At 55.8% G+C, this 15,829-nt stretch overlaps 1 protein-coding gene across 13 annotated transcripts in view; it reads left to right on the top strand.

Moving 5' to 3' along the window:
• The window catches only part of TNS1 (tensin 1), a 196,872-nt gene extending 182,921 nt beyond the window's left edge, over positions 1-13,951 (top strand). For all 13 annotated transcript variants that reach the window (XM_038585701.1, XM_038585696.1, XM_038585695.1 and 10 more), the window contains 9 exons: positions 219-305; positions 1,072-1,203; positions 1,553-1,645; positions 2,304-2,381; positions 4,274-4,345; positions 4,572-4,740; positions 5,514-5,582; positions 6,026-6,058; positions 9,155-13,951. In XM_038585701.1, the coding sequence (XP_038441629.1) occupies positions 219-305; positions 1,072-1,203; positions 1,553-1,645; positions 2,304-2,381; positions 4,274-4,345; positions 4,572-4,740; positions 5,514-5,582; positions 6,026-6,058; positions 9,155-9,299 (878 nt within the window). In that variant the 3' untranslated portion in view covers positions 9,300-13,951. The remainder of the gene's footprint in view (positions 1-218; positions 306-1,071; positions 1,204-1,552; positions 1,646-2,303; positions 2,382-4,273; positions 4,346-4,571; positions 4,741-5,513; positions 5,583-6,025; positions 6,059-9,154) is intronic.
• Positions 13,952-15,829: the final 1,878 nt, after the last annotated feature.

The following is a 15,829-nucleotide window of genomic DNA, read 5'->3' as shown; positions in this document are numbered from 1 at the left end:
TTCCCCTCTTCTGATAAGGACGTCCGTCATCTTGGATTGGAGCCCACTCTAATCCAGCATGAGCTCATCGTACCTTAATTATATCTGCAGAGACCCTATTTCCGAATAAGGACATGCTCATAGGCCCCTGGGCTTAGGGCTTCGACGTACCTTTTTGTTGGGGGGTGGGGGATGCATTTCAACCCATCACACTGTTTCTCTCTCTGCATCTCTCTCAGACAACAGCCCCGAGACGCGGGCCAAAGTGAAGTTTGTCCAGGACACTTCCAAGTATTGGTACAAGCCTGAGATCTCCAGAGAGCAGGGTGAGTGAGTCCTGGGTGGCACCGAGGGTCCCGGGGCCCATCAGAGGTCACGGCTGGCTGCCGCCCACCACGTCGGCCTCGGGCAAGGAGCACAGGCAGACTCCCTCCTTCTTGCAGTACGTGGTGGTCACGGGGAGGGGCTGGGCTCGAGGTCAGGCAGTGAGAGGCACCTCCCCATGGTGAAGTGTGGGGGCGCAGAAGCAGGGTTTGCAGACCTAGGTAGGGTCCTTAACAGCAGCACAGTCTGGATTTTCCAAGCGGAGTAAAACAGCGGAGAAAAAGGCCAGCCGAGGTGATAGCAAATCTTAGCTCTCTAGCTACGTGAGGTGGGAGATTTTTGCACATTTTACAGAAAAAAACAAAGTCAGCATGGTGGGGCTTGAGACAAGGCCCACCTCAGGCTCTCAAAGAAGGTCTGTGTGGATGGAAGACAGGTGCTGGCCGTGGGGTCGAATCTGCACCACTGCCCGTTTTTGTAGCTACCGTTTTCGTGCCGTGCGCCGTGTCCATTCGCTTACGTGTCATGTGTGGCTGCTTTTGTGCTGCCGTAGCAGAGCCCAGAACATTCAGTAGAGGCTGCATGGCCTGCGAGGCCTGAAGTATTTACTACCTGGCTATTTACAGAAGACGCTTGCCTACTGTAGTGTCGGAGGACCCTTACATTCAAACTCAAGCACGAGATTCCATAGGCCTGATGAGTCTTAAGTAAGGCCATGGCCATCAGTGTCTTCTCTCTTCCTCTCTCCTCATCCCTTTCCCATCCCAGCCATCGCACTCCTCAAGGACCAGGAGCCAGGGGCCTTCATCATCCGCGACAGCCACTCCTTCCGAGGGGCCTACGGGCTGGCCATGAAGGTGTCTTCTCCGCCTCCGACCATCATGCAGCAGAATAAGAAAGGTAGCACCCTCTCCTCGAGCAGGGTGCAGGACCAGGTGGTCTGTCCAGCCTCCTCGGAGTCCGAGGTGCTCAAGGACCCGGTGACCGGCAGGGGAGCTGGTCCCTGCTGAGTCAGACTCTTCAGGCGAATGAGTCCTGGGCCTGGTGGTGGTTGGGGCCAGAGCACGAGGAAGCAGGATTGTCGGGACTCTGTGGTTGTGTTTGCTCGAGTAGTGGTCTCTGCATTCTGGGGTTCTGGCCGTTGCTCCCATCACAGAGCCCCACACGGGGAAGGGGTAAAGCGCTGTTGGCAGGGGTGGGAGGGCGCCAGGAGAAGTGCTCAAGCCTCATGTCTTTCTCTTCATCCCAGGGGACATGACCCATGAGCTGGTGAGACATTTCCTGATAGAGACCGGCCCCAGAGGAGTCAAGCTCAAGGGGTGCCCCAATGAGCCAAACTTTGGTGAGCTGTCCCCCGTCTTCGCCTCCACAGCCTGCCTGCTGAGTCTTGGGCTGGCCCCGGTCCCCCTTGTCATAGATCAGTGAACAGTGACCTCCTGTCCTGTGTACTGTGCCTGCTTGACGCTGCCAAATTCGTCCCACCCCACGGGAATGCGTTATTGTTAGCGTTGGCACAACCACCGTTAACAACCGCCTTTATCGATGACCCCCTCCTGTGTGAAAGTCACTCTCCGGGAACCTAATATCACTTCTGGTCTCATAACAATCCTGCTTGGTGGGTGTTATGGTCCCATTTTACACGTGAGGCTCACAGAAGTTAGACTTACCCATGGAACACGGAGCTAACAGGGGACTGAGCCGGGGTTTGATCCCGGGATTCTCTGATACTTCTGCTGCACGGTCCTGAGAGCGGCCCCAGCAGCCAGAAGAACTGAGGGGTTGTCTAGAAGGGAAACCTCGTGGCTGCTGGAGTGAGCCTCTGGAACCTTCTCCCTTAGATCTTGCTGACAAAGGGGGTGGATTTTCGACTTCACCGGTGGGATGAGGGAGAGGTGATAAAGAAGCTGGAGATTACGGATAGCGGGGTGGGGTGTCTGGGCTCCGGGGCACCCTGGCTGCTCCCGGTGACACTGCTCCTGACGCGCTGTCTCCTCTTACAGGGTCTCTGTCTGCCCTGGTCTACCAGCATTCCATCATCCCACTGGCTCTGCCCTGTAAGCTGGTCATTCCAAACCGAGGTAGGAACGTGAGACTCCTTGCTCTCCGTGCGTCTTTGAGCTGGCCTCCTCCTTGTGAGAGTCCACTGTGCCAGCTGCTCCAGAACATGCGCCAGGGTTGGAGGACATGTGTCATTTTGCCAGTCCAGGGAAATTCAAAACTATTCTCCTCCCTCCCACCTTGCATCACCCCCTGCCCCTTAAAAATGAAGGAAAAGTTATTTAAAAGACTTAACTCCAGGAATACACATAATTGACTTAACAGATTGTTCTGGAAAATTCTCTGGTGGTTTTTAGGAATTCTTTTCCTGAATCTTCAGAATACGCCCAGCGGAGGCACGAGAAGTAGGAGACGGTCACGGGGAGGACCGTGTCTGGAGGATGAGATGGGCGTCGGTGGGTGGGGTTCAGGGGAGGGGGGTGCGGACGGCAGATTTAGGTCATGGGGATGTTGCCCAGGTGTTGGAGGTTGGTGTGATAAAGAGGATGGAGCACACTCTGAGGAAGAGGTGACTGGGCTCTACTTGGGAAGGGAAGGGGGCCAAGATGTTCCTGGAGCACACTCTGAGGAAGAGGTGACTGGGCTCTACATGGGAAGGGAAGGGGGCCAAGATGTTCCTGGAGTCCCCACAGTCCGCTTGGCTGTGAGGGTGTTCTCTGACGGAGGGGATATAGAGCTGGTGGGAAGTACTAATGGAACCCAAGAGCCTCGGGACCTAGAGGTGAGAATTTGAGTGGGACACCATGCCTCGCAAAGGAGACTTTAGTGTCTCTCAGAGAAGCCTTCCAGCTTTGGAGGATGGCAGATGGACATCTAAGACTCCTCACCGCGCGGGCTTCGGGTCACCCAGCCCCACGTACAGGGGCCCACGCAAGGGGAATTATGCTCAGCCCTATCGAGGTCTAGGAATTGGAAACTCGCTACCTTCTCCCCATCCTCTCTGTTTAAAAATAGGAGGTTCAGAAGTGTCTCTGGGACTTCCTTCCAGTTTCTCTCAGAGCTCCTGGGGTTATGCCCACACACAAAACCCCCAATAGTATAATAGTATTTCACAATTTCTACATATCCAACTCAATTCATTGAATTATTATGATAATTAACCAACATTATTAGTTTAGAAGTTCAAGTACACCTTAAGTAGTGTTGTTAACCCCACAATTTGAACACCAACTATAGTTCTATGAAACTTAGGCAAGTAGTTTAGCAATTATAAAACTTTGATATTTACATCGTTTAAAATGGTGCTTCTCAAAGTATGGTTCCCAGACCTGCAGCACTGGCACCCCTTCCCAGGAATTAAAATACAAATACTTCCCTTGTTAAAAATGCAAATACTCTCAAGCCCCATCTAATGAGAAACTCTGGGGTGAGGCCCAGGGATCTGTGTTTTAATAAGCCTGCACACCAAAGTCTGGGAAACACTGGTGCAAAAATACCCCGTTCTTGTTAATATTGAAATTATACTTGTGCTGCGTTAATGGCTTGATGAATTAGGGCATTCATCGATCTACACAAAGACACATCAATGCAAAACGACAACAGCGACATCCATTGCCACTTGAAGTCCTGGTTTATGTCAGGCACTGGGTTCACACTGTACTTGGAACGTCTCAAAAACCCAACAAAATGGGTACTATTACATCTCCATTTTATAGCTACTTGGCAAATGCTGGGGCGAGGGTCTGAACCCCACATTGTTGGATTCCAGAGCTCTCAACCCGTGTGCTGAATATTTACAGTAATCATTGGAATGTTCAGACTGGACACACACGTGCCAACTGCCAGGGCCTGTTATGAAAAGCAGTATCCATTGCAGAAAGTATTTGCAGGGCTTGCCTGAGGCCCAGCCAAACTTGTGCTACTTTCCAGCTCTAGAGTTTTAATTACCAGCTGAATTAAATTTTTGTCTCAGACCCCACAGATGAATCGAAAGATAGCTCGGGCCCTGCCAACTCAACCACTGATCTGCTGAAGCAAGGGGCAGGTGAGTGGCCACCCCAGACTGGATCCCCACCCAGGCCTTTCCTCTTGCCTGCCCTACCCCTTCCTGCAGACCCAAATATCTCTGGGCAGTCTACATTTCTCTGTGCAGATGCCTGGCCTGAGGCTGGCCTAAAATTCATAAATTCCTTCCCCCAAAGAGCTGACTTGAGGTGTTATCCCCACCTACTCCAGCCCCCGTAACTCCTCTTTGGGTGGGTTTATTCCAGCCTGCAACGTGCTCTTCGTCAACTCTGTGGACATGGAGTCACTCACTGGGCCGCAGGCCATCTCCAAAGCCGCTTCTGAGACACTGGCTGCTGACCCCACACCAGCTGCCACCATCGTTCACTTCAAAGTTTCTGCCCAGGGAATTACACTGACTGACAACCAGAGAAAGTAAGGCTCTTCTACTTGCTTCCATATTGCGCTCTCTTTCCCTGTGACCCATCTATCTATCTACTTACCCACCCGCTTACCATTCATTCCTTGTATTCATCTATCTACCCACTTAGCCATCTGCCTACCCACCCATGCATCCATCTATCCACCTGCCCACTCATCCATCTACCTATCCACTCTTCCACCCACTCAGCCATCCTTCTATCTGACTACCCATCCATCCACTTGCTCATCCACTCACCAGTTGATCCACTCATTCCTGCATCCATTCATGCTCCATTTATCCTCTCCACCCATTTATCCCATCACCCATTTATATCTCTATTCATCCATTTATCCGTTCATCCATCCATCCATCCATCCATCCACCTATCCATTCATCCATCCATCTTTCCTTCTACAAATGTGCCTGCGTTGAGCACACAGCCATAAATGCATAAAAGTGCTTGCTTTCTGGAGCAGAGCCTTTCCTCTCAGGCTCTCCCTCCTGCTTCTTTCCTTCCTCCCCCAAGGTTTGCTCATTTTCTCATTCTTCAATACCAATTTGTTCTTTCTTTTCCTAGTTACTAACATTTGGGACATGTTTCAATGACACATTTATCTCTCCCCATGCATTGCTTTATATGAGCAGCCCAGGCTATCTTGCTTCTAAGGGGAAGGCTGGGTCAGCCGGTGACAGCCACACATGGTGGCCTGACCTGCAAAGGGAAGGTGGGAAAGAGTGGCCACTTCAGTGCTCATTCTCTGTTCATCTGATATCTGTGCCACAGGCTCTTCTTCAGACGACACTACCCCCTCAACACTGTCACCTTCTGTGACCTGGATCCTCAGGAGAGAAAGTAAGTCTCTTGCAGATACCTTCTCTCCCGCCTATTTCTGTAATCCTAAGGCCTCTGTGTGTGTGTGTGTGTGTGTGTGTACGGGCGCAGGCATATATCCTTGGTCTGCATGTGTCTGTGAGACCATGAGTAATTGTGTTGGGTAGCTTTTTGAGTTTTTCCCACCACAAATTTAGAGCCCCTCCCAGGGACTGGAATGCTTGCTTCCATGTCCTTTGCCATATCCTTGACCTTGAATCTGCTTCTCTTCACACCGGGGAGAGCTCCTTGGGAGACAGGCCATGGTGTCCGTTGAAGCCTCCCCTGCATGATCTTTGGCAGCTCCCATCCCGCTGGAACGGGGTCTCCCTTGCCCTCCTGCAGGAGGCCTCGGCATGCACAGGGCTGAGTTCTGGGGGGAAGAAAGTGTAGTGATTTACGCTGTGGCATCTTTCTCTCCACAGGTGGATGAAGACAGAGGGAGGTGTCCCTGCTAAGTAAGTGTGTCTTCTCCCTCTGCCCCAGCTGGCTGCATCTTGGGGAGGCTTAGAACCGGGGACCGGGGGTAGGCAAAGGGCAGCAAAGGCCTTTGTGCTGGCCTCGGTCAGCATTGGAGAGAGCTTGGCCAGGCAGCCGGGTCTTCTGCATTTTCCTCCCTCGAGGCTGGAGGCTCAGCTTCCAGTCTTGTTGCTTTGCCTCTCCTGGGACCAGACCAGCAGGGACCTGAGAAGTGGGCAGAAAGCTGGCAGTTATATTGGAGGCAGTGGCCACGGGGCAGGGGGCTGTTTGAATGGTCTCTCTGCCCCAGTCCTGGCTTCCTTCATTGCTAGTCTCACGCTTGGTGAGCTGTGAATCCCGTGGCTGGGCTCCACCTCCTCATCATAGCTCGGGAGCCCAGAAGGTCCAGATTTCGGGGATGGACCAGGGACTTTTAGCTGAGTCTTCGGGAAACCCCTCCAGCATTTCCCAAGTGCCTGCAGGGAACGCAGCCCCAGGATGATTCAGACGGACCAGGGGGCTGACTCTGCCCTCGGGAGGCTTAACATTGGTGCAGCGGATAAGACAAGTGTATCAACCCACTAACTTGTACAGTGGTTTTCAAACCATGTGCCAAGGAACTGAGGATCCTCAGGTTACAGCTCAGGCCTTAGGAAGGAAGGAAAACTGTCACGATTGGCAATTATTTACTGGTAAGAATCAGGGTTTTCTCAGTGTCATGAAACCGAAGCCAAGTGTAGGAATAACCCGAGTACCGCCGCTGACGTGAGACTGGCATTATGGCCTGTGAGTCCACAGTTTACTTCATCTGAGTCATCCAAACAGCCCCATTTTTTTCTCACTGATTGAGTATAATAGGTAAATGTCTTGAGGTTGAGTAGATACATGTGTGGCCACAAATCCTGCTGTCACCTTTATGTATTTGGACTTCATGTAAGATTGCTTTAGAAAAGGCAAACCTTCACTGTTAAAAAAACATTAAATCTCCTGCTGTTTGAGACACACCCCAGAAGGTACAAAGCACAGCTGTGTGTCGATGTAACAAAGGAGAGCACATCTAGGCCGGGAGCGATTTGGGGAGGTTTGGGAAAAAAACTATTATTTTAAAAATGGATCTTAAAAGACAGTACGCTTTGGACAGAAGTAGGTGTGGGGATAGGAGGCAATTTCAAGGGGCTGGGCAGGCATGGCCACCCAACCGGAGGCTCCCTGAGGGCAGGACTGTGTTGCATGGGAGGGTGATAAGTATTTGTCAAATGAAAAAATTTGAGGAAGGAGGCAGGCAGGACACAGCGAGGAGGCATAGGGAAGTCACCCTGGTCAGAAAAGGATGTTGCTCAGCTGTAGACAGTTGGCACCATCCAGAGGGGCTGTGTGGGATAGAGGGGACCTCACCTTGCCCAAGGTCACATAGAGAACCAGCGGCCCAGCTGAAAGGAGGAGCCAGGTGTCCAGCCATCTCGAAGCATGCCTCAACCTACCTGGGCCTGCTTTGAGTTCCCAGGGTCAATAGCGTCTCTGAGTCCCTGACCCAGCCAGGCAGGCTAGAGCTTTGTGTTTGAGGAAGGACTCGTGCTCACTCACCCCTGGGTCCCACGATGGGGAGATGGGTCAGGGACAGAGGTGGGCTGGTCCCAGGCCTGGAAATCATTCTCCTCATTCTGGAGCTGGTTGTGTGCTGAGCTTCCTGCTGACACAGGCCTTGGGGCCTTGATCTCAGGGCAGAGGCCCAGGAGAGCCTGGCTCAGGCAGGGACTGGGAAGAGGCATGTGAAGAGCCTGGGGCCCCAGATTTAAGGAGGCACTTGTTCTTGGATTCTTGCAAATGCTCCTCCCTGGCCTGGGGCTAAGGTCTCTTGCCTGGATCCATCCTCCTCCCTGCTCCCCCCCCAGCCGCCACGCCCCCAGCCGAGAAAGGACTTGGCAGTTGTTGAACCGGCCCTGGGAGCCAGGGAGCCGAAATAAACAGCAGTGAGGGCAGGCGGGCCATGTTTAGGCTGGTGAGGTTGGCTGGCTCTCCACCTTGGCAGAACCAGGCAGCCAGGGCTGGCTCGCTGTGGGCCTGCCCAGAGCCACTCCCCCCCCCCCCCCCCCCCTTGGCCTCCACTGCACAGAGGAGCCTGAGCGAGCCTGGAAGGGAGGTCCTGGGGATTGGTCCATGGACCCAGGCATCCATCCCCTTCACTTGGGCAGGCCATTACCCCCAGACCTTTGGCCCTAGCCGTTCCCGGCTTCTGAAACTACACTGGCGAGAGCAAAGCTGTAGGAGGCCTTGTGCGTACGTGTGTGCGTGTGTATACGTGTGTGTAAACACGTGCGTGCGGCTGGTGGCAAGCAGGACCCAACGCTGCTAATTTTAGCTGTTGTGGTCCAGTCCTGGGGAGAGGGGTTTCCATCGGCATGTCCAGCTGTCCCGATTTCCCCATCTCGCTCTAATTAGCAATGTGCCGACTGGGAGGGGACCTAGGCTCACATTCTGTTCTCTGCTCATATTTTTAACTCTGTTTTGCACAGAGAATGCCAGGTCACTGCAGCTCTGGTGCCGGGAGTGGGGGTGGGGAGGAACAGGTGTGGGGTCGCCTGTCCCCTCCCATTCTCTGGAGCCCAGGAGAAGTGAGTGTGAGGGGGGTGGTGACCCCTTGTCCTTTTGTCTCCCTCGCCCTCTCTGAGGAGGCCACGCGCTTTGACAGGCAGACAACCTATTATTCATGCGTTTTAGTGTCGTGTGCCAGAATAGTCGGGGAGGGGTGGGGCTGGGAAGGACGGAGAAGCCCGCCTAGGAATGTCCCCATTTTATTTTTGGTCTCCTCCCCACCTCTTACTGTCCAGTCTCATCATATGCCTCCGACTCCTCCTGCCCCCGCTCCTCAAAGGGGAATGGCTGCTTACCCCGGGACCAGTGTCACTGTCATCTCCAGGACCTGGCTCTCTGGGGGCAGAAGAGACAGGATTCCCTCCTGTGCCTGCAGGGAGAGGTGGGAGGCTGGGGACAGGCTTCGAGGAGGAGCTCGCTCCCCTGGGCAGCAACTCTCCAGGCCTGGGCCCCCCTCCCCAACTTCCCTCACCCCCATCTCCCCTCTCCTGCCCACCCCGCAGGCTCTTCGGCTTCGTGGCCCGGAAGCAGGGCAGCACCACGGACAACGCCTGCCACCTCTTCGCTGAGCTCGACCCCAACCAGCCCGCCTCTGCCATCGTCAACTTCGTCTCCAAGGTCATGCTGAGTGCCGGCCAGAAGAGATGAACGCCACCCCTCGCCCGGGGCCAGGGCAGTGGGGCTGGGGCGCGTGGGGAGGGGACCCGTGAATCCTGACCACCCTTGAATCCAGAAGGAGGACTTTGGGCCAATTTTGGAGAAGGAGAGAAGAAAGTGCAACGTGAGGAGGGGGAAGTGAATTGCGGAGGGGAAGGGGGGAGAGAGAGAGAGAGAAAGAAGGAAGAAGACGGAGGAGAATAACTTGGATTCCCCTGGGTAGACGGATACCGTGGGGCCCCCAAAGCCTCCACTGCTAACCAGGTCCCCCTAGCTCCCCCTCCCCTCCGAGAGGATAGGGCTCCTCAGAGGAGACACACTGACTCCTTGGGGTTCTATAATTTGGGAGTAAATGCAAAAGCTCTGTCTCCCTAACCCAACTGCTTTGCAAGGAGAAATCAGATTGAGGGGATCCTTTTCTGGCCGCCTCTGGGGTAGATTGGCAAAGCAAAAAGAGCCAGCGTGGGACATCGGGTGGCCCAACTTTTGCCTTTGGGAGTCTGAGACCCGAGGTTCCTGAGGTCTCTGGACTCCACCTCCGTTGTACAGTCTGTGTGGGTGTATATATGGGGCGTATGATGTGTCCACACCCACATCCTCACATACTGGTTTCCATGTGCCTCTCAGCCAGAGCTGTAAATGCGTATGCTCGTCTGCGCCCCACGTGTTTGCGCACACACGTGCATACTGTCCAAAGAAGGTGAGAGTTGGGGGTGACAGGGCAGCCCAGGGTGGGGACATATACGCTTGCTTCCCCAGGAGAACCCCAGATTATGGTCGCAGACTCCGGGTGCCTGCACCTGTTTCTAGAGGCCCTGGGTGCTGCCGGCGGCTTCTCCCAGCAGGAAGGGGCTGGCTGCCCAGCAGTTACACCCATTTTGCCTCAGCCGGGAGCCTGGAGCTTTGGTGTCGGGAGGTGCAGACGTGCGTGTGCATAGCCACGCGGGAGAGATCCCTCAGGAGGGGCGGCTCTTGAGCTCTGCGTGTCTTCCCCAGGCATGTGGCCCTGCGGCAGTAGGGGCAGGTCGCCCCGCCAGCTCCCGGCCGGCCCTCTGCCCGTTCCTGGGTTTCGCGGCCCAGCTCAGCCTTTCCTCACATCTGCCTATCTGCTTGGTGCCCTTCCAGGTGTGGGGGGGATTGGGCCTTGCTGCCTTGCCCTGCCCTGCTCTGTCTCTTGGGGTCCCCGTGTTGGAGCGTGCCTTGGGGAGCCTGCTTGTAAAAGCCCTGCCCAGTGAGCCCCGGGGGAGACTCCCGAAAGGCCTCGTGCTCCCCTACATGAGCGTTTCGGGCTCTGACATGGACCGGGCGGCCCAGGATGTCCTTAGCAGAGCTCCTGGGGCTGCTACCTGTGCCTCCCACGTGGCCTACCTACAATGCCAAAGCCATGCTGGCCCCCCTCCTGCCTTGGTTTCCCTGTCGGAGCCTAGCTGCCCATGGAAGAGAAAGGCATGCATTTAGGTCGGAGGGCCGAGAGTCCATGTGGGCAGTTGGGAAAGGCCCAGGCCGCCACCCAAGGACTCTAAGCCGGAATGGAGAATTCACCAGGACTCCAGTCTTGGGCGGCTTCTTAAGCCTATGGGATCCCCCAGAGAGAGGCATTGTACTGATATATAAATATATATAATATATATGTGAGACATACAGAATCTGTAAGCTAATAAAATATAAGAAAAGGTTAAAAAAAAGAATAGGTAAATTGACAAGAAGTATTTATTGTTTTCCTATATTGCTTTATTACCTCCCCGGGGATAAACCAATTCCCATCCCTTTTTTTGTGTATAAGTGAAGTCTGAAATGTGGGGGGGCCTTTATCCTTGGAGCGCGCAGGGTCTGCCGTCCTAGATGCTGCCTGGGGCTCGGTGTGGAGGGCTGCATGGGTGCTGTTCCCTTGGCTTCCCTATTTTCTGGTAAGCTGGGGGCACGGCAGCCGGCTCCCAGAGATACGGGGAGCCTCCCCCGCCCCCCACCCTGCACTGCAGGCCCAAGCAAGCAGGGGAGCCTGCGGGGCACAAGGGTGTGTGTAGCGGATGTGGGTGATGTGTGTGTCTTTTGTGTTTCTTTCTCCTCCAAGAGGCTGTATCTGTGCGGACGCTGTGTTTCAGGGAGTTGGAAAGGAGAGTGTCTGAGGGTGGGGAGCAGGATCCCCGCTTCCTAGAGATGGCAACCTTCTACTCGGTGATGGAGGGTCCTCCAAAGTGCTCTTCCTTCTGAGGCATTCAAGCCAGATCCCCAGATCTACCCTGGCCCCCATTCCCTACCTACCCCGACTCTCTTCCCAGATGGGAGATATTTCCTGCCGACTGTAAATACCTTCAGTCTCCCACTGGACGTGGCCCCGGGACTCGCCCCTCCTGGTCTGCGCATCCTCTCCTCACTTGGGGCCAGGCGGAGCCGCGGACCCTTCGGCCCCCCGGCCCTAGGGCCCCCAGCCCCTGGGCCTTTACACGCGCTTTCCCACCGCCCACCGGCAGCCCCCACCCCCGAGTCAGGGCTGGCCTGCCCCACTCAGGCCTGAGCCAGTGTGACCCTGGGAAGGACTGGGGGCATCCTGGGAAGCTGATCAGCTCCCTCCCTGGCATCCCTCTGGATGGAGCAGGTTTCCGGAAGAACCATGGGGAAGGGTACCCCAGTCTCCAAGTGGCCCTACCTTGGGGTCAGACACTGGTTGGGAGGACACTGGCTCCCCACGCCTCACAGGTTAGGTCTCTGCACCCCTGCGCGCACGTGCGCACACACACACACAGCACTGCAGTATATTCTTGCCAAAGATTTCCTTTAAGAGAAAGCACTTTTAATCATTATTGTTATTATTGTGTAAATGTCTAGCCTTCTCTCTCCTCCCTCTCCCTCACCCCGTTTTGCTGTTACTGTGGAATCTGTCTGTCAGCCAGGAGAGCTGTCTGGTCTTGAAAACAGGCTGGCAGGGCAAGGGTCTGGGGGAGGTTGGCAAGGAGGACCGGGAGGGCAGGGGAAGCTTGCCGAGCGGGGTGCAGATGCCAGGAGGGCTCAGGCCCTGGCTCCCGCGCTCCAGCCAGCGTCGGAGGCCGGCCCGGGCCTCCCGGAGGCTGGCCTGTGTGGCGTCTGGAGGGAAGGGGCAGGGAAATGACATCTGTCTGATTCAGGGAGAGAGCCCAGAGAGGCACAGGTGGAACAGGGGGTGAGGGCAGGCCTGGGAACAATGGAGAGGTGACCCCAGAGGGGAAATAGGAAGGAAGGGAGCATCTGGTCAACCTCCAGGGGAGCCTGGGTCGCCCCTGCCCTGCCGTCTTGGCTTCCTGGTCCCCGTGTCTAGCCAGGTGTTTGAGGGCCACGAACATGGTGTCCTAGGTTGGGGATGGGCCTTTTGACTCCTATCTTCATTGGAGTCTCTCCCCAGTAGGTCTGAGAACTCGTGGACTCCTTCTCCCTTGGGTTTTGAGGAGTCCCCATGTATCAGAGACTAGCAGGAAAGGGGTGGTGGCCGAGTGACCTGGTGGCCATAGGAGGCAGCAACCAACCCACAAGTGTGATCTTTACAAAGGGGCTCTCGGGACGGGGAGGTAGGGTACTCTGATGGGCCCGAGCCGAGGTCGGGCAGGCTCCTCCTGCCATGTGAGGTGTGTGGAGGCTTCTGGAAGTGGACCATCTATGTCCTGGATGTTTGCCCACCTGCTCTGCCTCCCAGGTCCTCCCCCCTTCTTTGGCATTTCTCAACTACCAGCCCTGGGGAGGTCAAGTGGGTCGGTGCCCTGTCCATGGGCTGCCTCCCGCCCCTGCATCTCAGGGTCCTTGGAGAGGTTGGGGGCAGAGTCCCAGAGTCACTCTTCACCCAAGTCCAGGCCCCAGGCCCCTGAGACTGGAGCTCCTGGCCGGCGTGACACAGGATGTACGCGTAGGCGTGCGTGTGCGTGCGAGTGCGGGTGTCTGTGTGTGTATATTTTGCCGATCTCTTTGGGAAACGTGGGGTTAGGGTCAAACGTAGTAGGTGGGCGGTGGGATGTCCAGTTCAACACCACCCAGCAGTGAAAGAATTCGGGAGGGCCCCCGGCCGGCGGAATCTCGGTATTGTGGATGGTGAGGACTGGCTCCGCCGGCTGGGGGGCTGGGGCTCTGGCGGATCTGCTCCTTCCTGACTTCTCCGTCCTCGGGGGTCCAAGCCGTTGGAGGACTTCCGCGTGTGTCCCACACCTGGGCCCTTGCCAGCAGCGAGGTGATTGCGGACGGGTGTCCCCGGTTTGGTTTCTAATCAGTGTTAAACGGTTTGAGACTCTCCTGTGTGTCCGTGTTTGGTTTGCGTGCGAGAGTGAGCACACCCGTGTGTGCATGCCGCGTTTCCCCGTTTTCTCCCCTCCCTCCGACAAGCCGTTCATAGCAAATGTAAGAAATACCTTGCCACACCTGCCCGCCTCCTCTGCAGGAGAAACAGAGTAACCCGGCATCCTCCCCATCCCCTGGCTGTGTATTTATATAGATGGAAATATCCTTTCTATTTTGTATCGTCGTGCCTATAACCTCTGCCACCTTGTATAAACCCTGACCTGCGCTACTTCCCCTGGATATGAATGTATTGTACACCGACGCCGGCCCATCCTGTACAGCTGCTTTGTTTCTTTGCAACCCATTGTATGGCTTTATAAATGATAAAGCGAAAGAAAACCCTGTGCCTTTATCTTGCCGTGTTATTTGGGAAGGGGTCTGCTGAGTGTCCGGGCGAGCCTCGCCGCCCAGGCTCCGGGTGTGTGGTGGGCTTCGGGGCGTCTCTCGCACACAGCTCACCTGTAACCCTCCGAGCGGCTTCCCCACCGTCCGGGCCTCATGATTCTGATTGCCGTGAGTTTTTCATCTGGACTCTTTTGAGCGAGGAGAGAAACTCAAACTGGTTTAAGGAAGAAAAAAAGAAAAGAAAAGAACTGTGTTGGCCCACCCAACGTGAACAAGAGGTGAGGCAGGTCCAGCTGGATCTAGCAGCTCAAAAGCTGGAATCATGAGTTTGTTTCCATCACTTGGTTCTGGGCTGGCCTAGTTTTCAGGCAGGCTCTGTCCTCCTGGGTGGCACCACCACCTGCTCCGGCATTTGGCCGCTTGGTGCTCCCAGTTTGCATCCCACTGGCACGGGAAGCCCCCGTACAGACTTCTCATTTTCTCCTAGTATTTTAAGCAACTATTAAATGCTGGGACAAGTGCTCTTAGGCTCGGATAGACCCTGCCTGGGTCATATGACCAACTCGGAACGAACTAGTCTGTGCAGAGCTGCCTCTTGTGACTGCCTCTGGGGCTTTCTGGGCCACAGGGACAGCAGGTCCTGCACACCTGCCGTGGGCTGGGCATTGTCACCACTGAATTTTCTAACACATCCGGGAGGTTAGTGTCAGGACATTAAAGTGACAAAGAAGGAAACCGAGTCTGTAAGCGGTCCCAGAGCTTCTAACCGGCAGAACTGGTACTTGCCCTCCTGGTGACAGCTGCATTTAGCAATCCCGCCAAGTGCCAGAGACGGTGCTGAGCACGTGTGTGTATTTTCTCACGCACATGCGCCCAGTGGGATGAGGGCTCTTCTGGTCCTCAGTTTACGGAGAAAGAAACTGAGCTTCAAAGACGTTGGGAGATTGCTCAGAATCACCACAAGCCTGGTGATTGGCAGAGCGGCCTGGGAACCCTAGAAGTCTATGCCTTTCTTAGCTCACACCTCCTCCTTGGCTCTTAGGGCCTTGTCTGTGAGGGAAAGACTGACGAGTGAGGGGCAGAAAGGAGACCAAACTGATGGCATTGGGCAGACGGAGGGAGCTAGCGGGCTAGGTAGTCTGGCTGGCATCCCACGGAGGGGACCAGGGCTCCAGGTGTGTGAGCGGGAAGGCACCCTCTGATGCCACCCAGCTGTGGAGTGACATGGCTACCTCGGCAGGGCCTGGGGCGGGGGACGAGAGTGACAGGCTGGGGCCTGCAGGCTGGGCTCATCCAGCCTGGCTTTGAGGGAGGCAAGTGTGGGGGCCCAGCTGTGTCCCCGTGTGCCCCAAGGAGGAGGGGGTTGGTGAATGGGCTGCAGCAGGAGGGCTCCGGGGTCGGGACGTCAGTCCTCCAGACACACCTTATCCTGAAGACTCTCTTCATTTCTTGTGCTGGTGCAGCCCCTTGCACTTGTGCACCAGCATCAACCGGGAGCTTATTGGAAAGGCATCACCCCAGATTTGCCCACAGACCCCCCAGGACACCCGCATGGGCACAGGTGTCCAAGCAGCCTGGCCCAGTGTCACCTGGCTGGGACTCAAACCCAGGGCCCGATATGCACCGTGCAGGGCTCGCCCGGGCACCACCTGGACGATTGGGACGGTGACCGCGCTCATCTGGGCCTCCCCTGGACCCAGGCGGTCCGCGGCTTCCCCTCGCAGCCCCTCTGCTGGCGGGATCCCCGAGTGGGCAGCCCTGGGCTGGGGAGAGCTGGGTGGGGGCTAGGCCTGGCCCTGGCACAAGGGCCTCCGGCTGTTTCAGGCGTTTGGAGTGTGGGCAGTGTCCACCCTTGGAAGAGGCAGGGACGTCAGTAGGAG

The sequence above is a fragment of the Canis lupus genome, chromosome 37, assembly GCF_011100685.1.
Source record: "Canis lupus familiaris isolate Mischka breed German Shepherd chromosome 37, alternate assembly UU_Cfam_GSD_1.0, whole genome shotgun sequence".
Classification (NCBI taxonomy): domain Eukaryota; kingdom Metazoa; phylum Chordata; class Mammalia; order Carnivora; family Canidae; genus Canis; species Canis lupus.
This window is presented reverse-complemented; position numbering and strand designations above follow the sequence as displayed.